The sequence below is a fragment of the Martes martes genome (genome assembly GCF_963455335.1).
Source record: "Martes martes genome assembly, chromosome: 4".
NCBI lineage: Eukaryota > Metazoa > Chordata > Mammalia > Carnivora > Mustelidae > Martes > Martes martes.
The window spans coordinates 101,312,490-101,339,977 of NC_137891.1; the positions used below are offsets into that span (position 1 = coordinate 101,312,490).

The 27,488-nt window shown below is 39.2% G+C and overlaps 1 protein-coding gene across 2 annotated transcripts in view; it reads right to left on the bottom strand.

Annotated features, from left to right (window-relative positions):
• The window catches only part of NTNG1 (netrin G1), a 335,602-nt gene that overhangs the window by 23,715 nt on the left and 284,399 nt on the right, over positions 1-27,488 (bottom strand). The window contains exons 8-9 of one of the 2 annotated variants that reach the window (XM_080801280.1): positions 24,666-24,833; positions 19,111-19,245 (exon numbers count right to left, since the gene is read on the bottom strand). The exons of the other annotated variant lie outside the window; for it this stretch is intronic. Of the exons in view, the coding sequence (XP_080657406.1) occupies positions 19,111-19,245; positions 24,666-24,833 (303 nt within the window). The remainder of the gene's footprint in view (positions 1-19,110; positions 19,246-24,665; positions 24,834-27,488) is intronic. 2 annotated transcript variants of the gene reach the window in all.

Here is a 27,488-nt window from a genome sequence, read left to right on the forward strand (position 1 = left end):
AGATTTGTATTTTCTTCAAATGATACATCATAGATAATTTGATTCATGATAGGACAAAAAGGAAGAGATTTCTTAAATGTGTGGATGGTGTTGTATGTAGAATTTCTGTAGACAGATTATTAATTCATCTGTACATTGAGTTATATGGCCCATGATACTCCAAATGTGTAATTTCATGTACCTAAGATCTATTATTCCAGTATGATCTTACAGATAATAGTTTCATGATAGAGTCTCTGATAGCTAATGGCACATCAAAGCACAAATGTCATCCAACTGGGGGATTTAAGTCTTGTATCATGATAAGGCAACAGTACTGCAATGTGTAGCCAGATAAAGGTATTTGCAGACCAATATGAAACCAAATGGAATCTCTAACCCTGTATTATAGGGTTTTTTGGTTGGTACCCAATACCTTAATCTACTTTGGGCATAAGGATTAGATGAAGTGCAGTGTGGTATCTGAAGATACATCAAAGCCTATTCTAAAGTCCAGTGAGAAGTCCCAGTAAGCAAACAGTCTGGGGTCCTGGCTGGGTCCACTTGTTTCTGCTGGGAGCTCATTGAAAAGCTTAGCTGATTCATTTGACCAAGAGTGATTTTATAATAGGGTCTTTGGGAGTAGGCATGGACCTATGACGGATTCCAAAGCCAGTCTGGGTGAGAGAGGACTTGCTTATGTCCATTGTGTCTAAATCCCACTCTCTCCCCTAAAATTTGAAAACAGGGATATGGATATCTGCTTGGTATCCAAGGGGTTTTCATTTTGTTAAACCCAGGCAGCCGAGTGAGTCTATGACTTAGCAGATCAGCCCATGGAGGGCATCAAGCCTTCCTATGGGCCACTCTGTTGCCTTACTACTTACTGTAAGCAGATCCATTCACTCCACTTGCAGGCTCAAGTGATTTTAGAACGCCTTCCCCTGCACTATTTAATCTTCTTTGCCTTCATTGCTCATCCCCCTTTTCATGAGATGACTTTCAGTTTTTGAAGTGAAATCACCTGTCTCCCATCATGATGCGTCATTGTGTTCAGGCCCTGGCAATATTCTGATCTCTTCGAGATATGGGTGCATCCTTCCAAACCTGACCAGAGATGATTCCATGACACCTGTCCAGTTGTTCTAAATCCTGTTTATAGCATTTGCAGCCACTATATTGAGCCATCTCCATTTTTGCTCATGCATCCTTCCAAAGAGATGATAGGCACAGGACAAGAAAGCTGCAACAGTGTCTGCCACCAGTGGCTAACGATTTGATGATGAAGAGAATTCTCGCCACTCCTTGTCTCCAGGGCAACAGAAAGAGCCTGACCACATAGTCCTGACAGGACATCATGAATGTTGCTACCACAATCAAGGCTTGTCCGCACATTGTTCCTGCCATTCTACTCAATGCTGTCACCTTATGTCACTGGAATGGGTGCATTGCAACAGCGGTTACCGGCCCCTGCCCGTCTGATTATATTGGAGCCTTAAAGTGAATCGGCATTTATTACTTTTCACAAGCATTCATAGAGCTGGTGAAGAAGCCTGCTGCTTTAGAGACAATGGGCACCTTCCCATCTCTAGCAACCAACATTCTGCTTCATTTGATCCCGAGGAGCACCATACTAGGTGAACGGACAACACTGGAAGTAATGACTTTTTATTGCTTCTAAAAGTCATCTTGCAAGGGCTTGATGTTCAATGGTCTTCCCCATCACACCTCACTTCTCTCCTCACCTTCCCTGTGAGGCTCACCCCAGAGCTGCCGGAGCTCAGCGCTCTGCCTGTGGCCCCTGACAGTGAATACACGTTGGTGGCCTGGAGAGGAAGAGAACTGGGTTTGGCCTCCTTCTTTTCTCTTCTAATTTCGTGACCTAGATAGTCTGTTTCACTTCTCTAAGTCTGTAAAACTCAGAAAGTGATATATTCTGTTACAGGGATGATGCCAAGGGCTTGTCATGATGATGATGTTGGAATAAGAATATTTCCTTTGTCATATTGGGTCAGGGACTAAATATCTGACAGCTGTTTATGGAGGCTGTTTCCTTCTTTGAGATATTAACTTGTGAAGTGACATGGAGGTCAGCTACAGTTTGATGTCTTTATTTGAATTTCTGACTGGCTTGAGGAATGGGTCAGAAAGTCTCTTCATGACCAGCTTAAGTGACTTTTCTCTGTGAAGAGACACAGGGTTTTGGCTTCAGTTGAATGACTTGTATCCTCAGAATGAGAGCCCGCCCCATTTGTTAACACCCTACCCTCCATGAGATGCCACCTCTCAACAGTTTGTACGTTATGACAAGGCCCCTCTGTGTGCTCCTAGGCACTGACCTTGAGAGCTGGGAATTGAAGAGCATAGCTTGATTGTTCCAAGCAAGCATGGGTAAACTAGCTGCTGATTCTGAGACATAAATTCACTGCACATAGAGAGCAGGAAATAAACATTTGCTCCTGTTAGTAGATGATAAAGTGAGAGTGAAAGAGAGTCAGTAACCTTTGTCAGTCGATGCTTGTTTTTGTCTAGAAGGCTCTTTTTCTGTTGTGTGGTGGTGTTCGTGTTCATAAACATTCCTATTAATGAATACTGAGGCTTGTTTCCATCCCACTGAAAGCAAACTGGCCCTGTAGTTGGGCTGTGGTCCAAGACTAGAATACTGCAAGCTCCTATTACCCTCCCAGTTCCAAAGGAGGATTGAGCTTAAGAGTGTGTCTGTTTTGGACCTACAGCAATGAATCTGTGTGGCATATGGGACAAGGAGTCAGATCTTTATCTTGTTTTTATAATAGCTCTATCACCTACCAATTGTTTGAATGAATTAAACTCTCTGCCTTAGTTTCTTCATCTATAAGATAGGCATACTAGCACCTCTTTGCAGAGTTTTAGGCAAAAAGAATTGAAGTAATATGTGTGAAATGTTCAAGCATGCTTGTGGCACATGGCATGTTTATTACTGAAATATTTGTGAATGTAATTTAATTTATGAAGTGTTTATAATACAGGTGTATTTATTTGTAAGACTCCAGCATACTTGCCTATATGGTATTCATTTTTCTTGTTATTAAAGTCATAGCAGCTTGAAAAGAAGGACACAGTCAGCAGGAAAAGATTAACAACATTGCAGGAACAGAACTGGACTTATGCTGGCCTGAGGAGAGCCCCCCTAGGGGTTTTAGTCATGATCTCTGGTTGTGTTTTCAAACACATTTTTCAGTGAGTAATGCATACTTTTGTAGCTGGAAACTAGGTACCTGCTGAGGGAAAGAAAAGATCCCCTGTGAACTCCTGTCTTTTCTTGAAAGAAATGTATTTTCAGTGTCCTTTTTGATTGTCAGTTTCTGGATGAAGTTTTTAGACAGACATCCACACTCTAAAGGAACATTATTTTCTGTCTTAGTGCTAAATTTGGAGCTAGGAACAGGTAGTGCCTTGCTTTCTTGATTAAAAATTACAAGATTACCTTTACCTTCAGATTTATTAACAAATGTGAAGTGGACTATGCTGTTCCAAAAAACAATAAAATTCTAAAGTGAAATTGGACACAAAAGGAACTCTTTCTTCTACCATACAAATGGCTAATGCTGACTGTTGTTTTGAGATGCTAATCTCATGCCAGAGAGGTGAGCCACAGGGAATGAAAGCTCCATCCTCTCACTCAAGGACCAACGAGGGAGTATTAAAGAATCTCCAGGAAGGTGGGAAAATTCAGGAATTTCCTAGATCATGCTCACTTTCCCAGGACCAGGGGAGTAAACCTACGGTCAGATACCTCCTGAATGTAGGACAGACTTTCAACTCTTTATCTTTCCCACACCTCCCTCCCCCAGTGAATTTCAGAACATCAGGGAATCCATGTAAAGTTCTCTGCCCACTACCCAGACACTTCCCACTATCCCCCGATGACTTCGGAACACACATAATTAATTGTCTTGTCAAATATTGCTTAAAAATAACATTTCTGATTGGCATCTCCTTCAGGTTTAATGGCTCATTGACAGCTGCAAATCCATCCAAGCTCTTCATCAGTTTTTGTTACTTACCGCAATACGCTTACAGTTAGAGCCGTTCCAGTAACAGCGATCATTTATAGAACTTACTGCGCCCCGGAACTTGTGATTCACAAGCATTTCATTTGGTTTCCTGACAACTCCATGAGATGGAATTATCTCTTTTCTAGAGGGGCAAAATCTTAGGTCAGAAGGTTACATAATTTGTTCAACACAGGACAAGGCGGGCTCAGGACTGCAACCACTATTCCGGACAGAGTCACTCAATGAGAGTAGACCTATAGAAGTTTCCAATTTCCTTTAAAACCAGATTCATTAGGAGGGTGCTAAGTACTCCGGACAGGAGACTTTGTTTCACCCTCTGATTTTCTGTGCTTTACCCCGATCTCAAATTTGGTGACCTCCTGGAGGGCACAGGCTGTATAAAACTGCTTAACTCCTTAAACAGCACCTACCATGATGCATACTTCATCGTACAAGGTCAAGAAATGTTTGGTTATGTGTTGAGGAATCCCTCAACTGAGAGTCTTTCCTTCTACTCTGCTCCTTTAGAGCTTGGTACTTCTTACACCCTTTCTGCCTGCCCTGATAAATTCTTCCTCCACTACCAGTACATTCATTTAAAACATAAGCTAATATGCCATTAGAGCGTACAGAGGGACGGCACATTTCAAAGGCACAGACTACACCAAGATCGGCTGACCCTGGCAGCAAGTCCCCTGTTGTGAGAGACAGTAACTCTTCCAACACGCTTCCCTTACACTTTGGAGGTTCTGTTTACTTCTCATTTTCACATTTTGTAGTGACGTTCCTGGGACTGGGGAAGTATTAACTCATCTTCTGTTCCTTAATGCCTTTGGTTCACCTTAAAAACTTAGCCTTCCTTCTTCAAGGGCGCTATGACATGTGGTTAAATTGTTACTCACATTATTTCTTTTAATCTTCCGCAGGAAAAAACAACCCTATTCCCTTCAAAGTAAAAATCTCAATTTAAGCATCTTTGTAGTATAAGAAAAGAAATACGAACTTTGCTGAAAAATAGCACATAACAGGAATTTGCGAAGAATGGCCAAAAAAAAAAATAATCTCCTGAGAAGTTCTAAAAAAAAAAAAAAAGAGGGCTCTGAATGCATTTTTGACATATGAATCCCTAAGGGTGTCAATAGTCATCAAGCTGAAAATCATCAAGTATCCAATGGGTCTGATGACGGCACAACAGATTGTAAGTGTCCAATCGTCACTCCTGGGAAACTGGTTTAGGTCCAAGTACAGAACCTGCTGCTTTTGGTTTGTTTAGGGGGTCACCATAACTCAAGACCTGGCTAGCAGGCAGGCATTTTAGCATTAAAGGGTAATTTCCAGGATTTAGGATGATCCTAAAATTGACAAGTGCTGCTAAGGGTACGGCAAATTTAATGGATAAAAGTTTATAGTGAGGGCTTTATTTCTCTACTTGGAAACTGCAAAACTAAGAGGCACTGATTTTAGGTAAAATCTTCACTAAAATTTTGCATTTACAAATGGCAATTAGGACTTGAAACAACCATGAGAAGATGACACAGTAAGTATGAAATCCCATTCATTGTTTAGTCTTCTTTTCCCCCCCCAGGATGTAGCTGTGTCTATGATCGCTTTCATTTTTATCATGTCATTTGTTTGTAACTTGATTGCTTTTTAAATTTGTTGATCCAATCCCCACCATTTTCAGTGAAACTCTGAGGGCAGGTACTATCGCTTCTAGTTCTATTAACTCACCATGTGCCCTTCCTGTGCAACAGAAACTGGGTTAAATACCGTTATGTTATTTAATTCTCACGGATAGTGAGGCAGATCTGATTCTTATTATCATTTTACATGAGTAAATTGAGGCTGAGTAAGGCTAACTAATGGTACAAGACTGTAATCATCACACACCAAATATGTGATTGAGTCTCTAAGGATTTAGGCACATTAGCCTAAGTTGCAAATATTACATTTTGTTTCATTATCTTTAAACTTCTGTCATGACCCAAATGTTCTTGCTTCTTTATCCCAAGATTTTAAAAATTAACAGTGTTAACGTATTTTACTAATCCCACTCATTTTAAAAAAACTAACTGAACATAAATATAATTTTTAAAAGAAAGAGGATAAAGCCATCAGTGGGAATAAAGCAGCCATATTTTTATCTTTATATACTTTCTTTCTCTCTGTCTTAGAAATATTTTATCGAGAAAAATATGCAACAAAGAAGTTGATTTTAAAAAATGGTAATTGGAAACCTGATAAAATATACTTCAGAGTAATGCTAATCATGTGTGTCAAGATAAAGGAAATTAAGGTAGCTTAAGTTTTCAGTTCTCTTCAGAAAAATCAATTATAAAGCAGTTACGCTGCTGACACTAAACAATAAATCCCTGGATTTAGTTAATAAAAAAAGCCTTCCACTTTTTGAAGGTTTTTTTTTTAAATTCAACAGAAGAAACTCATAACATTGATTTTTTGAGAAAGAAGGGGCTATTTACAATAGGTATCTCTAAATCCAGAAATATTCTTGATCTTAGCCTGTATGGATTAGAAATCACTCACCAGCTGGGGAATACATCTTTATAAAGCTGCCCATGGTTTCCAGTGCTCCTGGCCTAGGTTGAGTGTCCTCTTACCTCAGACTCTAATGAGGAGTGGCAAACTGGACCCCACCTGGCATTCACTTGGGGTGCAGAATATTGAGTCAAATTCATGGCTGGCTGAAACCTCTCTGACAATGTGCAGTTACTGAAAATGTAGTCCTCGATCCTGGCTGTGTGTTGTTATTGCCTGGGGGAATCTGGTAAAATACAGGTGCTTGGACCTGCCCTCAGAGAATCATACTTAAGTATGCTAAGTGGGGCCAGCGATAACTATTTCATTTCAATCTCAATTAACCTTTATATAGTCACTGAGATGTTCACAGTCTTGTCACTTTCTAGTTTTGGATGATTAGAATCTTGCTGTCATTCTTTCCCTTTTGTTCTCATAAAACCAATGACACAAAGGTTAAAGCCACGGAGAAGGAAAGTTTTTCAACAAGTGCGGTTCTGCTCATCGCTTTTCAAACGAGCAATTAATAATTCATAACAATTAACTGAGTTATGAGTTTCTCTTTCAATACGTTTCCAAACATGAATAGATTAAGTGGTAATTGCCATCAAATTTTATGTTCTACTTCATGTGTCCAATAAAAGTTTATCTTTCGGAACTCACTTTGTATTTCCTCTTGATATATTCATAACCAGATGCAATATACTATATTAAAATATTTATTATTAACCTATCAAATATTAACCACTTTTAAATTATATGGAAGAAAGAAAACAAATAGGCTACTTGTTTAAGTTTTCATGATTCTCCTTATTATAATGTGATTTGGATTTGTAGAATACATACTGGTAAAAACTGATGACCTGAGATACTCTATGAGCTTCTGCCCCTTCTATAATTTTTTCTAAGGCATACATATGCCCTTGATTTCCCAGTCATCAACATTCTGTGAACACTAAGTGATAAAAACAAGTAAACAAAACACTTCAGCTTTGGAATCAGCCTATCCCAAGGTTAAAATCTACACTTACCAGGTAATCCTCTAAATTCTCAAAATTTTAATGCAAATTATGCATAGGAATCACCTGGAAATCTCATCAAAATGCAGATCAGAAAGTCTGGGATAGGGCCTGAAATTCTCATTTCTAACAAATTCCCAAGCGATGCTGATGCTATTGGTTGAAGGATCGATACACTTTCAGGTTGCAAGAATCTAGATGACCATGTGCAGGTTATTTAGCTTCTTTGAGCCTCAGTTCACTTGTCTGTTAAGCAGGGATAACTGCTAATCGGATTTTATACAGATTAAATAAGTCAGGGTAAATGGCTTGGCATAGTTCCTGGCACATGGCGGGCAATGAATAGTGGCCATTGTCATCATTATTAATTGCAATAAGGAGTGCTTATTAAAGCCCTAAGCGATTTTAATGACAAAACAATTTTCACCTAGGACTTAAAATAAGTGCTAAGCTAGGGGCGCTTGGGTGGCTCAGTGGGTTAAGCCTCTGCCTTCGGCTCAGGTCATGATCCCAGGGTCCTGGGATCGAGCCCCGAATCGGGCTCCTTGCTCAGCAGGGAGCTTGCCTCCCACTCTCCCTCTGCCTGCCTCTCTGGCCACTTGTGATCTCTTTCTCTCTCTGTCAAATAAATAAATAAAAGTAAAATCTTAAAAAAAAAAAGTACTAAGCTAGAATATGTCTAAGACTCCAACTCATATATAAACTTTCAAGATTATCAGCTGGAGCAGAGATTCCTGTGACCAGAAGAATGAGTTAGAAGAGTAGTACTGGAGGGTGGGTCTTCTCAGATTCCACCATGAGTGAGGGGCTGTTGGATTTGAGATCCTTCTTAAACCGTCGGTTCTTAGAGGGCAGGGATCACATTTTAGTTGTCTTTGGAGCTAAAATTAAGCAAAATTCCTGGAACACAGTTGGGCTTTAATATTTTAAAACGAATGACAGTATGAATGAATGAATGAATGAGTAAATGAGTAAATGAATGATTTCATGGACAAGTGAATGAATCAGACAGTCCTCTAGCCAGCCCAGTTTGCCATGGAGGAGAATTCAAAAGATTTGGCAAGACTGTTAAGAAGCCCTTCTATCACCTTGGTTAAATTGCATTTCGTAACCAAAGATGAAATTGAGGGTCTAGATTTCCTATAGGGTATGCTATGATCTGACAGTCTAGTAAAAATCAGAAATTTCAAAGCCTGATACAATCAGATAGAATTCATATGCCATATCACTATGTTTATATGTAGTTTAGCATCCTTGGTGCAAAATCAGCACTTTAATTTTTATTTTAATCAGAAAGAAGAGCAGTGTGATATCTCAGTAAAGACCTCTTAATACATCCAAATATCGTCCACATGGGCATTAGTAAAAGCTGAATCAGCAACGTCATTGAAAATGCAGTGACTGTGACATTACATCACTAATAAACTGCCAGATTATCCTGGTAACAAGCCCTCCTACAAACACCCAAACTTTTCCTTTTTGTACTCAAAATCATGTGAACGATGTAGTGCTCCACATTATTGATTTTCATGATAAAGAATACAGATTAACATAAGACTAAGTCCATAGGGTCAAAGTACTAATTAAAGAGGTCTAAATGTGATTCTTAAAAATGATTACATCAATATTTCATTATTTTTGTAGTTTTGTCTCTGAGACATACACCCATATTCCCATAGCCTAGAAGAAATAACTGCAATGCATAATATTAATGCTACTCTTTTGCAGAATATGGGAAGGGATTCTGTTAAAAATACACTTTAGCAACCACTTCTGTTTTAATGCATCCAGGGAAGTCTGGATGATCTTGACCGCGAACTACCAGGAGGAGCTGGTGATTGAAGTTGGGGGCAGAGCAGATAAAGCACGTGTGGGCCTGAATTTCTGTGTGTGTGCCTCTTCTAGTTGAAATCCAACTTTATTGCAACTTACATCGAGATAGTCAATTGCTGTGTGCTAATGTATTCCTCTTCTCCCCACCTTGCAGCAATGAGAAACTGAAGGTTGAGTATAATTTTTAAAAAGAAAATAATCTGACAAAGATGGGATGAAGAGGACACAGCCCTCAAGTAGAGATGGTCATGACCTAATTCTATTCCTGAAGGCAGAGCCACATGATCCAGAATGTTCTGGGTTCAATAGTCACAGTCACATTCAAAAGAGCATTGGACGGAAGAGGCAAGGGTTTATGGCACTGACATGCCCTTTATTTAAAATAATTACCTCTGATATCAAAGCTGATGGTAAAAAAAGAATAAATTCTCAACAGGTTCTGTATCTATTTTTTTTCCTGTGCCCTTGGTATCGTAGCTGATATTATCACTACAATTCTTTCTGGGTAGAGCTTTCTGCTGATATTCAAGGTGATGGGTTGTTCCTGCAGAATGCAACAGAATGATTCCTCACACCAACATGAGCAATCCTGATTGCGTTATGGCCACCCGGACTTCTCTTTCATTAGTTGTTGATTGTACTAAATTGATGCTAAATTGACTTGGCTGGCTCGTAAGCCTTCAAATGCCTGGCACTGACTATGCCTGTGATCTTGTCCTGGAAATTATATGGTCACAGCCCTCATGTTTCTGGAAATCCTAACATTTTTCTTAAGTTCAGTTAGGGCCTGGTAAATCTGAATCGGTTAGACCAACCCCTTGTGTACCCACATCAGGATAGAAGACATTTTAATGAAGTGTGTGTGTGTCTGTGTGTGTGTGTGTGTGTGTGTGTTTTCTTAATGCTCTCTTCTGTCTTCTGCTTCATATTCTCTCCTCTTTATTAACCCAGTCCTCCGTTTCTTCATTTCTAACTGCTGTGTGAGTTTGAAATAAATCAACTATGGTCGGCATGCTCAATAGAGCCTGCCTTGTGTTTACTGTGGCCATGAACTAAGAAAGGTTTTTACATTTTTAAGTGCTTGAAACAGAATCAGAGGGAGAATAGCATTTCATGGCACATGAAAATTATATGAAATTTAAATTTTAGCACCATAAATAAAGTCTTAATGGAACAGAAACACCCTCATTCATTGCAATGTCATCTTGGGCTGATTTGGGGCTACAACAGCAGAGCTGAGTGGTTGCAACAGAAACTGTATGCCCAGGAAGCCTGAAATAATTACCGTTTGACCCTTCATAGAAAAAGTCTGCTGAACCCTATAATAAATCATCAAAGCCTCTGTATCCATCTGTATCCTCTGTATCCTCTGTATCCATCTGTAAAGATGACAAAAATCCTATAAAATGCTGCAGCAAACTCAATTCTTAAATATTTGCTAATAACTGGTTTGCCATTTTTAGCTATTTGAGTTGGGGGAATTACCCCCTTTTAAACTGTATTTCTCTTTAAAATAAGGAAAATAGTCTTCATCTCCCTTGTAGAATGAGATAACGCACACATGTTCCTGACACACAGGGAGTGTGCAATAAATAACATATTATTAAAATAATGAAATATTATTTTATTTAAATTATTAAATTATTTTTAAAAAATGATTATTCCTCAGAACTTGGTCCAAATGCAAGTAGGTCAAACCATCTGTGAGATTTCAGGATCATAGAACTTCAAACCAACAGGGAGCCTAAGAACATCCAAGCCCTCTCTAGGATTTCACAGGAGATGCACAGAGAAGGCTGTGGTGTTGAGCGAACATTCCTTGGAGAGCTGGTAGCAGTCACAGCCAGAATCAGGATCCCTGATTTCACTGCATTGACTCCTAGAATTTAGTTATCAGGAACCCTGCCACCCTGGTTTATCTGTGACTCCTCTGCCTTTTAATTCTGTTCTGATGGAGGCTGAGGACTGGGTCTTCACTTAAGTAAAAACTTTTCTTCCACAAATGTCAAGTGGGGTAGCCCTCTTTCAACTGGGCTGATATTCATACTTAGGCATTATATTTATGTATGCAGCTTCAGAAAAATTTGAGATTCTCTCTCTCTCTCACACACACACACACACTCACTCACTCACTCACTCATGCGTAAAGAGTAGCTCAAGGCGAAACTCCATTCATGAATTGTCTGAGATAAGACAAGAACTTCATGTATTGTTTTTCTGCTTGGCCTCCTGATCATCTTACTATCAAATAAGACCAGGCTGTTGCTTTGATTCCGGGCTACTAGTAGGTAGTGTTGTACCTGCCTCTCTCCGTGAATCCTGGCATCTCACACAACTTTCACAGTTCAACTTGTATGGCTCTGTGATGTGAAATGGTTGAGTTTGTGCATCCTTGTCAGTTTCAAAATTCTCTTTAAATAAAGGAAAAAATAATACAGATGAGCAAGTAACTAGGAGGTTTCTCATTGGGGTCAGAACCGAGGCCCCTCTCTGAGCCAAGCAGGATAGCTGAATAGCACGAAACGTCACAATGTCAGGAAGTGGTCTGGAATTGCTATTATATCCAGTGGAGAGTATATCCACTATCTGTATCTGCCTCGTGCCAAACTCCAACAATTCAAGAGCCTCAAGTTTTAAATGCATTTAGGATACGCTCCAACTGTGAAGGGCGCTCTGAACAACTCACCCCTTTCAAGCTGCTCCAGCCTTTGCCTCGTCTGGTTGCTCCAAATGGAGCCATAAGTGGTATGAAGAGCTAAGCACTTTCCGTGGCCTGAGTGCGAGCCCTGGACCCTCCTGCTCACAGGTGGCATCGGGTCCCTGATGTATTGGAGGTTGGTGGGCTTTTTCTACCAATCCCAAGTTAAAGTGATGTTAAGAATGGAAGGGAAACAGCACTGAAACTGGAAAGTGATGGCTATTAGCGTGACTGAGTGCTGTGGCCTCGTCCTGCTGAATCAGGAGAAATTCTGCAACTGGGAGCAACCCTGGGGTTTGCTCTCCTAGCTGACAAAATGAGCCTTTTTCCCCAGGAGGAATACCTGGTATATTTGTAATGCCTACAAATTGCCACTTTCTCTCTTCTGTCTTCCTAATATTTTCCTTTATAAATTACCTCGGGGAGGCTCCTACTGGTTCTGTTTAACGAGCACTTCCTTCCCACCCTTAGGAGTGGAACAACAGTAACATCAAGTGCCCTTCCAACTATTTATTTTTCATCACTGTTAGGGATGTGGTACTCAGCAAGGGAAATGAGACTGTTGTTCAAGTTGCTAGCAAGGAAATTAAAAACTTGGATTCAGTGATGCCATTCACGTTCAGTGATAGAGGTGTAAGAGCCAAATGAGTGAAATCGTATGTCTGAGACGGCAAAGGCTCTGAAGCAGCACAGACGTCCTTGTTTAAGTGACATGCCGCCTGCCAATGGATTCAAATGTGAGGTCAACTGGTGAAATGTGAACTGGACATTTTAATGTAACACAGCAAATAGTGGGAGACTGCAACCGGAGGCAATTGAAAGATTACAAGTTAGGTTCAAGGCATTTGTCCAGGGAGGTATAATCTTCATCTCACAGAAGCAATTGGAAGCATCATCTTAATGATCACAAGTTGTCAGGCCGATAGACGTTAATCTCATACTAAAAGAAAAAAAAAAGCCTCCTGATCTATAGTAGCAGAAAAGCTATGATAAAAACCAATTAATCTCCAGGAAAAAAGGATCTATGGAAGTTTGAAGGCTGATTCTTGGAAACTGGAAGTGAGAACTGAAAACAGGGTTAGTGAAAAGTAGGAGAGTCTGCCTGTTGGAAAAGAGAGGTGAGAGCACAGAGGACAGCTGAGTGGCCAAACTGGTTCTTCATACAACTTGAGCTGGGGATCTCTCTATATCTTCCCTTGGCCCATGTGATTGGTCTGAAAGAGCAGAAAAGCTGTAAAGGTCCCAAGAGGTCTTTTCATTCAACGTTTATTTAAGCAGAAACTCTTCAAAAAGCATCACTCATGGGAGCCTGTCCAGCTTCTCTTTGAACTTTTTCAGAGCCTGGGGATTCCTCATGACCCAAGACACTCCACTGTATATTCTTAGACAGCTGGAGAGAATAATCATTGGAAAATGCTAAGCTGAAACCCACCCCTCTCTTTTATCTGCTGGTCTCCATTCTGTCTTCCAGAAGCAACGTCCATCTATTACATAATAGCCCTCTGAATGCTGCAGGCATCTGCAATGTCATATGCCCACCAACCTGCTCCCGCTAGCTTTATGAAAATCCCTTCATCAAAGACATAACTCTCCTATATCACTGTCTGTGTGTTAGAATGCAGTCCCAAGGACTAGACTCTTGATGTGGGTTGCTCAGGGCACGTGTCAGAAGAACTATAACTTCTTTTGGTCTCTGTTCAGCCTGAAACTCTGTTAGTTTCTTTGCTGCTCATGACATACAGCTGTCTAGAATTAGCTTGAAGGTGAGCTGAGATTGCCACATAGTTGTCACCTGAACAACTGCCAACACAAGTTTATATTTTTGCAATTTTTATTTTTTAGCCTTAATTTGCAGCAGTGTCTAGCACATAGTAGGGACTAAATAAAAGTTTGTCAAAACCCCATTGGGAGTCCTTGTATAACTATGTTGGTTATTTTGGAAGTCTCCTATTTTCTGTAGTAGCCTATTGGGAAAATCTGTGCTTTTATTTCTAAAAAAATCAATGTGTGTGTGTGTGCATGTGTGTTTCAAAAAAGTATCTAAGATCGTTTTTTTCCCCAAGGATATTTTCAATTTTTTCGTAAGGTTTGGGATAATGTCCCTTAAAGGTTTTTATTTACCTTTGTTCTCTTATGCGATACTACCATCTCTGTACTACCCCAGAGTGGGGCTACCACTTTCCTGACTCCTTCTTTCACTCTTTTGGGTGAGGGAATTCTTGTCAATGCAAGTCTACAATTGGCAGAACACATCTTTCAGTAAACAACTTGATATTTGAACTCCTTCATTTTGGAAGATTCCAGAGCATTTAGATTCTCTAATTTGGCTTTGAAAAATATGTTTATCTTCTAAATGGTTGTGTAGTCTGTAATATACTTTCACAATACCTTTTTTATAAGCTCTTTGGTTTTGACTGAAAGATGTTTCACTGTTTCTGTCTTCTAATTCACAACGCAAGTCTTTACCTTCTTGACATATGTAAGGTACTCTGTATTTCTTTTTTCTCTTGCATATCTTTATTCCTAGCATGAGTTACATTTCATCTCCATGATACCACATATTTATGCTTGGCATTAAAAGTTGCCATTCTCAATGATTATTGAGGTGGGCAGTGTCAGCTATCTTTCTAAAGACGTCTACACCCTAATCCTTGTGACCAGTCTTTGTTTGTTTGTTTTTGTTTTTGTTTTTTACTTGGCAAAAGGGACTTTATAGAAAGATTATATTAAGGATGCTGAGGTAGAGAGATCCTCCTTGATTATCTGTGTGTGACCAAGCTAACCATATGAGTCCTTAAAAGTGGAGATCTTTTCCCTTCTGTGGTCAGAGAAAGATGTAATGATGGAAGAAAGGCACAGAAGATGGAAAGTTCCTGGCTTCGAAGGTAGAGGAAGGGGGCCATGAGCAAAGGAATATAGGTAGCTTCTAGAAGCTAGAGAAGGCAAGGAAACAGATTTTTCCCTAGAGCCTCCAGAAGGGTACAGCTCTGCCGACAGCTTGATCTTAGCCCAGTGAAATCCTTGTTGGACTTCTAAATACAGAACTGTAAGAAATACATGTATGTTGTTTTGAGCCACTAAGTTTGTGGCAGTTTATTATAGCAGCAAGAGAAAATGAATATAGTTTTTGTGCATTCTCTGGGAAGGAAAACATCTAAACCATAGAGTTTTGTTCCACAAACCCTTCCTTATTCTCCTGAGACTAACTCTTGTCCTTTTTTTTTTTTTTTTTAAACTCTGTGGTTTGCCACACTGTCTGGTTTTATAGTTTTATAAGGGTATTTTCACAATATTCTACTCAAAGATTTTCTTGATCATACTATTGAACTTTCTTCTAAATATGTTTTTCTGTTCTCAATAATATATGTACTAATCCCTTCCAAGAACCCATATCCTAGGGTTATTGGGATATTGTAGGCTGTGGTCCAGCAACTGAATCTCAGCCTTCCCCTTGCTATGTGTACTAAGTTCCTGATTTCCTACATGCTCTGTTATCTTCCAAAATCTTTTAAAAAATGGCCAAAATTTAAATAAATAAATAAATAAACATGGATTTTGCCTAGCATTTTGACACATTAACATGTGCTTGGAATTAAATAATTGAGTGCTTACTATGTACCATGAGGTCCACATTCATTATTTTCTTTGAATCTTCATGATTACCATATGTGTCATGTTCTAATATTACCCCCATGTTAAGATAAAAATGAAACACAACAAACTGGGCTTAAAGAGTCTAAGTGTTTTCCTCTAAGTCTTGCAGCTAATAAGAGGTGAAGGTGCAATTCAAGCCCAGGGCCTAAGTGTGTCTGCTTACTACAGCTCATGGCTCATGGCCAGCACCATTGCCAGCTCTATCTACCACTGCTTTCTTCTTGGCATTGGTTTCTGGTTGTCAGGGTAATCCCTGCCACTGATAATGAGGTTAACCCAAGGATGCATTCAACGCAGTAGAAGTGTATGGGGGTTGGGGTGGAGGAAAGACAAAGAGAGAGATTGACTTCAGGGGCATTTTTTGGGAAGAGCATTATTGGGAGCATCCATATGTGTGCAGACATGGGAGTGCTATGAAAAATATTTGTCAACCTGTAATCATCAACTAATTAGAATGAGTGTCTGTTATAACACTGGTGCTGGAGGCACCCTACAATGACAGCTGTTACTCCACTGGCTGGTGGATCTTAGGGTGGTCTGAGAGATCCCAGGGGAAAGCACTTAGGGATCCTCAGGCTGTAGCCATTTATCAACTGACAGCAGAATTTCTATATTTTTGCATAGAATATCAGCCTTGTAGGGGTGGATCTGAGTGAAGGAAAATAGATTTCAGAGTGAGATAAAGCTATTGTATACTCAAAGGTATATTTGAAATACCTTAAATTGATATAACAAATCTAGTCTCATCCTGTTCCAGTCCTTCCTTTACAGAGCAGCCAGAATAATCTTTCTAAAACAAATTCTGACCATTTCATTCATTTCTCTGTCTAAAACCGTATGATGGATCTTGTGTCTGCCTTCTCCCTGATGAGAAGAAACTCTCAGTTTGATGTTCATGAAACCATGTGATCTGGTCTCTGGTTGCCTTTTGAACATCTCCCCCCCACCCAACACACACACACACACACACACACACACACACTCCTTATCCTCCCATCATGTCAAAACTATTTGGTATCTCTGGAACACAGTGTGTTAACTCATGTACTTTTGCTCAAGAAGTTCCATCCTGGAAGTCTCCTACTAATCCTTTAATACTGAACCAAACATCGCTTCTCTGGGAAGCCTCACTTCCATCTGGACTTCACTAGAAGCACACACATAGCTCTTTCTTAGCTCTGATTAACTTCTGTCAAAACTGTTTAGTTGTAGGTCAGCCTCTCACCTCAGATTGTGAATTCCATGCCCATATGTCCACAGCAGCTATCTTTCTTCATCCTTGTAGCCACTACTGTTAGCTCTATGCTTAATTCATGGTGGGTTCTCAAGAAATACTCAAGAAGATAGAGCAATCACTTCCATAATCTCACTGATCCCTGCATACCAAGGATGTGACGTGCTGGAGCCGAGGTACAGAGGGTTTGGTGCATTGCACGGCCCTTATGTGGTAAGGCCACGGGCAATCCAGTCTTCTAATTCCAGAAGGGAAAATTCGGTGACATTGTACCTTTTTATAATACTCCAATAATTAATCCAGAAAAATCAAGTTAGGGCCTTTTTGGAATATGCCTCCCCTAAGGCTGGATTAGTTTCCATCTCTAATGTCTCTCCCTGATGATACCTATTCATTAGGTCCTACTGCATCAGGAAGTTTCCAAGAGGCTTTCTTTTTGAGAAGAGTGTCTTGACTGCAAAGTCTCCTTACGACATATGCCTGGAGTCTTGGGCTGGTTTGGGTCCTTCCTCTGTCTGTCCCTCCTCCTCTTCTCTGAGCTTTCCCTGGGCCTCCACATCCAGATGTTCCAGGACCAGTGATTGGCTCGTTACATGGCCCTTGGGATCCAACAATCAGCCATACCCCTAAGGTATTTTCTAGGAATCTATGGCAAGCAGGACTTTTAAACCATGACCTTATGCAGAGCTTATGTGCAGTTGTGCTGCCTCTTTGTCTTTTCAAGTTTCTCTCCAGCATGGCTGGAGATGCTCACCTCCAGCTCCAGCATCCCATCCTAACCTTGGTGTCCTCAGTGCTGGATTTCTCAAACTATCACCACAGTTCTTTGCTGCCCGTGGCAATGGTGTGGCAGCAAATTTCACTTTGGCTTTACATCATGTAAAAGCATAGCTTACAGATAACTATAAATTCCACAAGTAGTCGGTGAACTATTCTGTATGGCCTTGGAATTGGCTTTAGACAGTTCCTGCATGCTGACCTTGTTTTCAAGTGAAAAGTAAGCAAAGGAAGGTCTAGAACTGTGCTGTCCAATATGGTAGACACATGTGGCTATTAGGTCTTGCAATACGGTCAGTCCTAATTGAGATGTAAGAATAAAACAGACTTGATTTCAAATATGGTATGAAAAAAATGTAAAATGTATCCTTAATAGTTTTGATGTTGCTTACATGTTGAATGATACTATTTGAGATATTAAAAGCTTACATGAAATAAGTTGTTAAAATCAATTTCCTCTATTTACCATTACTTCTTAAATGTGGATAGCACTGAAAATTCCATATGTGGCTTGTACAGTTTGCTATTGGACTGCACCGCTCCAGAGGATTTGCCTGGTGGCTCTTTAGTATTAGTAAGCTAAATGTGTACAGATAGACTAGAAAGTTAGTGCATAATGAAAAGGCAGAAAAGGTTATGAATGACAGAAGGAAGCTTCTGCTCAGATTTTTAAATTTCTGTTCCCTGAATACGCCGACATGCCACCTGCCTGACAAGCTTTTAAGAAGGTCTGATAATCCTCAGAGAAATGAGGCTGAACCAAATGGCATCTGTCTAAGGCTCCCTGCATGGTGCCTAACCTCAGAGGCTTAAAATCAATATTGATTTTTGTCATTTACTTCACCCTGGCATTTAAATATCCCTAAGATTTACTGCCTTCAGGTTTTTGGTTAAGATTCAGTGATGGGTGTGATAGCAGGGGTGGTAATAAGTTATGTAGATATCATTTAATTTATGAACTCTGGAGCTCAGGGGTAGTTTTCAGTTCAAGAAATATATTAACCACATACACATCACCCTTCATTTTGCGGTGAGAATTTCCAGGCTGGGTCCCTATTGTGCCACTTAATTTATGGCCTGGCCAGGTACCTGGATCTGAGCACGATATTTCAATATAAGTTGCTCCCACATTCAGAGAAGGGAAGAAGAGGGGCTTGCAAGAAGCCAGCTGGACAGTTGATGGATTGCTCTCTCTCCTCTACATAGGCTGGGGCCTTAAGTAGCTTTTAAAGCTTGTCAGCGGTTTGGGTCTTTTTCTGCTCTGAGAAGCTGCACACACTGGCCTGGACAAGCAGAATCAGCCATGCTGCAGCAGAAGGAGGGTAGCTCCCAGAAGTTACTTACGTTGACAGCCGGAGTGCCAGGAATTCCCCGGCAGACACTCATCACACTTAGGCCCTGTCGTTCCCGTCTTACACTCACAAAATCCTGAGCCATTACAACGATCATGGACTGAGCCCAAAGGGTTACAATAACACTCTGTAGAAACAAGACAACACACAGGCTGGAGACAAGTCTGCACAGCTTACAGGTTATCAACACAGGAGCGTCCCTTAAATGCATTGCTTACTTAAAGGACGATGTCCGCTAATGAAATGTTTGGGCAAATAGGGCAATTTTGGCCCCTGAGTATTGATTTCCTCACCCTTCCATGATGCCATTTTCATGATATGGGAGGAAATTAACTGAAAACTTCTGGGGAAAGGAGACATCATGCTCTTCATGGCTAACGGATCATAATAGAGATTCCATTTGTTAGGGCATTTTTAGATGGTTTAACGAACACCATGAGAAGTTTGTGTATCAAGTATAAATCAATATGCCATCAGTGTAAAATCTGTTTTAAATTATTCAAATGGGCTTTTCTGTTACACTCAATATTTGAGAACTGCTGAACATCTTTAAAGTGCAATATGAATGCACTTTGTTCATTTGAAGGCATTTTTTACTTCATGATTTGGAAGAATATATATATATATATATAGATAGATAGATAGATAGATAGATATAGATATAGATAGCCTGTAGATGTTGTTTAGATACTAGGCACATTAGTGGGGTTTTAATGCAGCCTAGATTAACAATCATGAAAGAAAAATAAAGTTTGTAATCCCAAGTAGATTTCAACATCGGCATAATTTGAGACATATGTTTTTCATTGTAATGTCTACTGGAAGGACAATACAACTTTGTTGAGTAAAAAGTAAAGGGAATATTTTCTTTATTCCTCACACATTCTCATACAGGATATTTTTGCTTCTGAAGCTCTACTTCGCTGAAAGGCTGAACCTGAAATGGGAATTTCTTAGGTTTCCCTCAGTCTGAAAGGCAACAACAGCTAGTTTGCAGCTTTTGGAATTTGGGGGCCAAAGTTCCTTTCCTCGTTACCCAACTGTATAATCTGGGCAAGTCTCACTGTCACTCTGTTTCCTTTATATTAAAATGCTCCATTAAGCACTTTTTTTTTAATCCAAATAAAATAGCGACCAACCGACCAACCAACCAAGAGGAGTCCTGCAAACTTCAGCTTACTACCATCAAATTTAGTGTTTAAGATTGGCAACAGAGATTCAAGATTTAACATTATAAAGAGGTCTGGAAGTTTGTCGGGATTAATTAGACAATTTCTTCAAAGAATGTAGAGGGCCTTAGAATTATGACTTATTTCACGTTTCTTAAGTCGATTTTTGAGTTCAGCCTTGTTGTGATACGAACATTATTAAGACTAACAGTGACATATATGGGGAAAAATAAAACTAAATAAACCAAAATTCTTCCTCCTTGCCTGACTTGGTTTGTGCTTAGTAACTAGAATTTTATTTTAAGTGGGCATTTTTTATTTTAATCTGTGTGTATATGGGAGTTGCTTTTTAGAATAGTGATTTTGTTGTGGCTTTAAAAATTCATAGGTATGTATTTAAACTTAGTCAACACTTACTTTGTTCCTTACTATTTAAAGTGTCTAAGTTGACAGTGAGTCACCAACACTTCATAAACTAAGAAGTAGAGTTATATCTGGCCAACATGAATTCAGGTACTACTCTAGTTAATTAGCTCGTAGCAATTATATTAATATAAGGGTTGAGATGCAAAGATAGTAAACAAAGTTTTTTTTAAAAATGTGGAACATCCACACCAAGGACATCACAGTGATTGTCGTAAGAAAAGGTGATTAAGTGTAGTGTTATTCAAACAGTAATGAAAATAAGTGACAAGGAGAGGTGTGGTCTACACACCACCTTATGTACAAATAACTTAGTTTTTTTAAAAAATATCATTTGTGAGACCACAGTCAATGGTAGATACTGGTGATGGCCTGGGAGTACTATATTTTATTCCATGAAATTAGAAAGAACATGCAGAACTATTAGGCTGAAAACAACATGAACTATTTTTGGAGGTTTGATTAAAAAGTTACACTACAGTTGATTTATAGGTATTAGAAGTGTCTTGTCTATAGAAGTTAACTCTGGTTATCTGATCTTGTGTTTCAAGTGGTATTAAAAAAATACAGCTTAATTTGAGATATGTTTAGTAGTAACTACTGAGCCCTGTGTTTCCTTCTGATGTCAAGCTTGTTATCAGAGATTATTAGCAGTGATTACTCAAGGTCATGAACCCCATATCCTCTAGCTTCCTGCTTAATGCTTGAGTTTATATGAAACAGAAGCATGCAAGGGTGTCATCTTCATGTAATTGCTGCATCATACAGGGTAATTACATGCATCTTTGGAGACATGGCTGTGCTTGGAATTTGTATGAAAATGGGTAAGTTCACCAGTAGTCACAAAGCAGCAATCACTGTGGCAACACGGAATAGTCTGCATTTTATATTTGCCATAATATAAAATGGTGCAAATAGTTTATGACATCTATTTCAATGCAGTCTACATTTTGTCAAAGATAGGGGATGGATTTCACTGCCATTTGTTCAAGAAATGGCAAAGTGCCTTTCTTTTCCTCAGAAGTAGAGAAGACTTAGATGAAGTTAAAATTTTCCAAGACTGGAGCTTAATTCTGTGAAAGTGAATTAGGTAAATATCCATTCATTTTCATTTGTGTCTTCTATACAAAAAGGTATTAAACTCTCAATTACTTGTGGTGCATGCTCTTAAATTTAATTCTCAGTCCTGCCTCAAGCCTTTTGGGGGATCTGAACTGTGGAGAAGAGTGAACTGGTTCATGTTTTTCCAAAGGGCAAACCTTGGCAATAGGGAGCCACAGGCTACCAATGGTGCTGATAGAGCAAACTCCAGCCTTAGCCTGGTGGGTAGGCAGTCCTGATACCTCTACCCTTGGCTCTTCAAGTGGGAAAAGCAGAATCCATAGCTCTTTTAGGAAACTGTTATTGATTGATTGTATGCATATATGGATTCAAGAAAAAAGATAGACAGTAGCATATACCAGCTAGCCACATTTTTCAATACATTCTTTACAATTTTACCCCTTAGGAAAAGGGCAGCAATTTAAGGAATTTTGGTATGGGGAATATTTTAGCTAATTATAATTCTCAGCTAAATTTAATCCCCAAATTCTCATCTTTGGGTTCAGCAATTTACTTGGTTTGAAGAGTATAAAATACTGAATAGAAACATGTTTGCCTCAATAAAATATAAAATTCCCCAAAGATTTATAATTTTAACTAACAAACTTTCTAGAAATGGAGAAAACAACTGCTTTTGACTTAAGTAGGAAAACATGTATATTAAGCTTTCCATATTTCATCTCTATGTTATTTAAAAGACAGAAGCTAAACAGGCTATCTTCCTGTCTGGAGATAATCCAACATAGATTTACAAAAGAACTACACCTCTTAAAATTGAATAGGAAGTGCAGGTTTCATGGTCCATAAGATTATTTTAGGACTGGAAAAAGGCCAAAGTTCATTAGAACAGAATATTCTGAGTAAAACACTGGGATATTGTTACCTACTAGATATCATAAGGAGTGAAATCTTTTCTTTTAGGGCTTTTTCTTTGTTCATTTAAAATAATATGACTTTATATAAAATAATATGACTGTATATACAACATGACTTAACACTATAAAATATTTTAATCTTGGGTATTTTCCATAAATGATTTTTATTACTATGTTCCTATTTATTTTACCTTTTTTGTTTCCATACTTATGGTATGACATTTTTATATTTCTACAAATGTCATTCAGTGAAATATAACTCTGCATTCAAAGTTCTGACAGCTACATGTCTTTTGGGTTATTAATAACCTCAAATCTTTGTAACCCCAATAGTTACAAAGGCAACTGAACTTCTGTTTGCAAGCTCACAGTGGAATTGCTATTGTCATCCAAAAAGCATACCATAAGTAGAAGTCTGACAAGCTTAGTTTTGCTAATTATGTCAGGATTGTTGGGAGAAGGTGTTCAAGCTTTGAAGTCAGGAAACTAACTCTTTGCGAAAGCTGTATGATTTGGGTCAATTTGCCTTACTTTTCTCAACTAGAAAATAGAGGAAATTATCAGTGGAATACTTACCCCCACAGTTTTGTTAATGAGGATTAAGTAGAAAAAACATATCTGGAAGTCAGTTCACAGTTTACCAAGTGTTTTCTGTGCATCCCATATGATCCCAGTTTGACCAGGAGTTCTGAAAAGACTTACCTAAGGCATACAGCTATTAAATAGCAAACTGGGACTTGAACCCAGCTCTCCGGCCTCTAAGTCCAGTGATTTCTCCACTAATTCACAAATAATAAATAGGGAGGCATTTTGAAAAATAGAACATACTGTAGATATAAATAGTATTATGTAAACTTGGCCTAACTGAATTCAAAACAACTTGTACAGTTATCTTATGTGATTCTGGGCAAATTGCTATGTGACCTTAACCATCCGATCAGAAGACAATGATCCCAGAATTGCAGATTAATTAATTTCTTTTTTGATCCAAAGACAGCCTGCCATTTTCCAGCATGTGTTTTCTATTTAAATTAGTCTCTATGTGCAAAATTCTACTTTTAAAATTAGTTGCCTATGTTGTTACCTACTGGTGAGGTAACAGATATGCATATACCCTTGACCGTTTCAAATATATGCATTTCTTCAAAGTAAATTGTGAAGTGAAATTCCATTTATTGTTTCTTATTTTTCCAACAGCTCCCTTTCTTAAAGATGGGTTCCACTACACAAAAAGTAGGAGAAACTTTTTTGGGTGGGAAGGGCAGGTTCTCTACAGTTGACCTGAGCAGTAGTCATGGTGGGGGCAGGGGAGAGTACTCGAGAGAACCCTGTGGACCCAGTTTTCCAGAGCTAATTTACCTTGGAAGCTAAGAGAATTAATTGCCTAGAATAGCTTTGAGAAATTGCTTCTCCTTTTGGGGGCTATAAGAAAATCAAATAAATGGAATTTCACTACTATGAATGGAAAAGTCAGGCAAACTTCTATATTACCAATTGCTAATGACTTTCAATTCCAAATGGTAGTATTTTAAATCAATTGGTATTTGTTGGTTACCAATTATATGCAAGAGTTTATCCTAATTTCTCATAACTATAATTAAATATCATATAGTGAGTTTCTATTTTAAAAGTTGAATGTACAACTTAAGACTTTAAGATACATTTGGTATTACCAGGTTTTAAGATTTCATGCAAAAAAAAAAAAGAAGGAAAGAAAGAAAAAATAATAGAAAGAAAATTCTTCATCTAAACATGATTTTTGGCTCACCATCTTTAAACCAACAATAACAAAAGGACTCAGAATATATCCCCCAATTCAACCAGCATAAGAGAATTTTATGTCTACCACAAGGACGTTTTCTCCACTGAGAAAGTTTATTCTGGCTCAGCCGTGGTGCAACTCAACAGCTCTTCACCTTAAATAGCTCCCCATAGCTCGAAAGGCACAGAACAATAGCTGAAATTATAATGGAACTGACCTATGCACACATTCTCATCGTCCAGCTGTGCAGAAGCATTTCTGAAGTAGCCCAGCCTGCATAACTCACAGTGCTGCCCTCTAGTGTTGTGTTTACAGCTCACGCAAATGACTGTATTGAGCAGATCGATATAACTGCATCGATTGGAGTGGCCGAAGCATTCACAATCTTGCAAGGAAGAACAGAAATGTATACAGAGTGTATACAGTAGCAGAGTCACAGCACACTACATGCTTGGATAAAATGAGGAGTGGAGAAAAGATGGAGGGATGGCATTACATCTATGTGATGCAACATGACACATGGCGACCACAGGTGGTGGTGATTGGCATGGGAGTAGCATCTGTTTCGAGCAGGATAGAAAGGTTGGACATTCAGAACATGACTGGAGAGTGTTAATTTTTGGCATACAGTATGAACAGAAGCATTTGCAGGTGTACACCTTTTAAAATTTGGGAAAGCTCTGTTGCCATTGATGCAAAAGTCTAATTTTTGCACATTGAGAACTTTACTGTCTTTGTGCCACTTTCCCCATTTTTCTTCATATTTGCACTCTTAAAAAGAGGGAGGGAATTATGAGCATCAAGGGCCTGAGCCTGCCATCATCGATGACTTCTTTGTTTAGAGTCTCATTATTATTTATATCAAGATAGTAACTCAGCCAGGGTTTCCCAGAAATTGTGGCAAATTTCACAGGGATCTAGACAATTAACCAATTCTCTATTTTTTGTTTTTTCCAAATGCTAAGAGGGAAGACAGCTTTTGTAAGCTGTTCATCAGGCCAAATCTGATGTTTATCTGTGAGAAAAAATATAAAAAGCAGGGAGATGATTTGTATGGGAAAACTGCTCTTAAGAGCAGTTTCTTTTTCACCCAAGCAGTTTTCTTTTCACCCAAGTCTCAAGCTAAATCTACTACAAAAGAAGGATTAGGCAGCTGATGATAGGGCAGTACCCTCAGATTTCCTTTTCTTTTGTTTCCCCAGATTGTTGGAGGTGTCTCTGAGGCTGAGGAGTGATGGTTGGAAGAACTAGACAAGGAGATGGGGAAAGAGGAGGAGAGCAGGTGGGGAAGGGTAGAGAGTGACTAGATTTTCTCTCTGTTGCATCTCAGGGAAGCAAGAGGTTGTTCATCTAATTCAATGTTTTTCAAAGAAGTGGTAAAGACAAAGCCTTTACCAGTGGCAACAATTATCAAATTAGACAGAAAGAAAAAAAAAGGTGGGAAGAGTAAGTAGGTGGGGAGGCTAATTTGTTCTCTCAAAATATGGGGGTAGGCAGAGCTGGACATTTATGAGGAAGGTCAACCATGGTAGTGTAAGCCTTCTTTATCTAATCTAAAAGTACTCCTCTTATTAATGTCTGGCTTTTATTTTACCTCACTAGGAAGCCAAACACAGCCACTATTTGAGCCCATTCATTCATTCATTCATTGAATATTTTATTGGGATGATTTACCATGTGCCGGGCACTATGCAAAGGACTGAGTTACTCTTTTGGCCTAGACAAATTTTGGAAGTAGTGCATTGGATGAGCAGAGTAAAACTGTCAAAATGAGCATGGAGGAATAAGGAAGAGTGACTAGAATTTTTTTTTTTTTTTTAATATACTCCTATTCATCAGAGGGTGTGGATTCATTTAGTGCAGAGCCAGTTGTTATAGTAGAGAGTGGACGGAGGTCAAGGTCCTGAGAGAATAAAATCAAATTTGGATAGGAGCAAAGGAGGACACTGGAAATTGTAAAGAGTGGAAGATACCAGGACTAGGGTCAGCACCTTGGGGACTCTAGATGCTTAAAGAGAAGCAAGAAGAGGGAGGCTCCGGAAGACAAGCCATTTTCTTTAGGGGAGACTAGTTTTGTCATGTGTCTAAGTGTGGTGGTGACTGGGATTGAGAGGAAGCAGAGAAAGAAGGAGAACAGAATGTGGCCTTGGGACTTGGATGTGGGAGATGGGGTAAGAACAGACCTGCATGAACGCAGTAGTTAAGGCATGCCACATTATTAGTAATAAAATAATAACAACAAAAATAATATACAGACCGCCAAATTAAATTTTCTTAGAAAACAAACATTTCATTCTAATACATTATATCTGAGTTACACCTAGTTTATGCCGGCATTTCTGACCTGCTAGGAAACCTAAAAGGCCTCTAGAACCTTCCTTGGTTGAAGATTGAAATGGGGAGTACCTTTCTGGTCTAGAGCCATCCAAGAATAGAGGTTGCAGGAAAGAGACTCAATTCCCAAATCTAATTGCTTCTCAGGACTTCTCCAGAACTGACATTGCTGAGGAGTGGATACCAACAGCCCTGTCCTCTGGCTCTCCCTCTCCCAAAGAGGTTCCTTGGTGGTGGTGGCTCTTCACATTCACCACTCCCTGCCCCCAGGCTGGCCTTGGTGCACCTACTATAATTTATTCAGCTTTTTTCAAAGGGACCTTTTATGTGCACAAATTGATCCTAGGGACTTATTGAAACAACACAGAAGTCCTTGTTGCCAAAAAGCTTGTTTTGTGGGCAAAACAATCGCATGCTTAGAATAACTAGAAAGCAAAGGAGCTTGTGCTAAGAAAACCAAACAGAGATACAGAGTGATCTAAGGAGAAATGCATTTAACTTGAGAGAAATTAGGAAAAACTAACTTAACGCTGGACTTAAACACTGATTCTTCCATGAGGGGACATAGGTTTTATTAGAAAAGAAAAAAAGTGTGTGTGTGTGTGTCTGTGTGTGTGTGTGTGTAGCAGGGAGGATGAGCATTTCAGGTGAAAGGGGAATAGAGTGTGTGAAGATATGAAGTTGGGTAAGTGTAGAGAATAAGGCT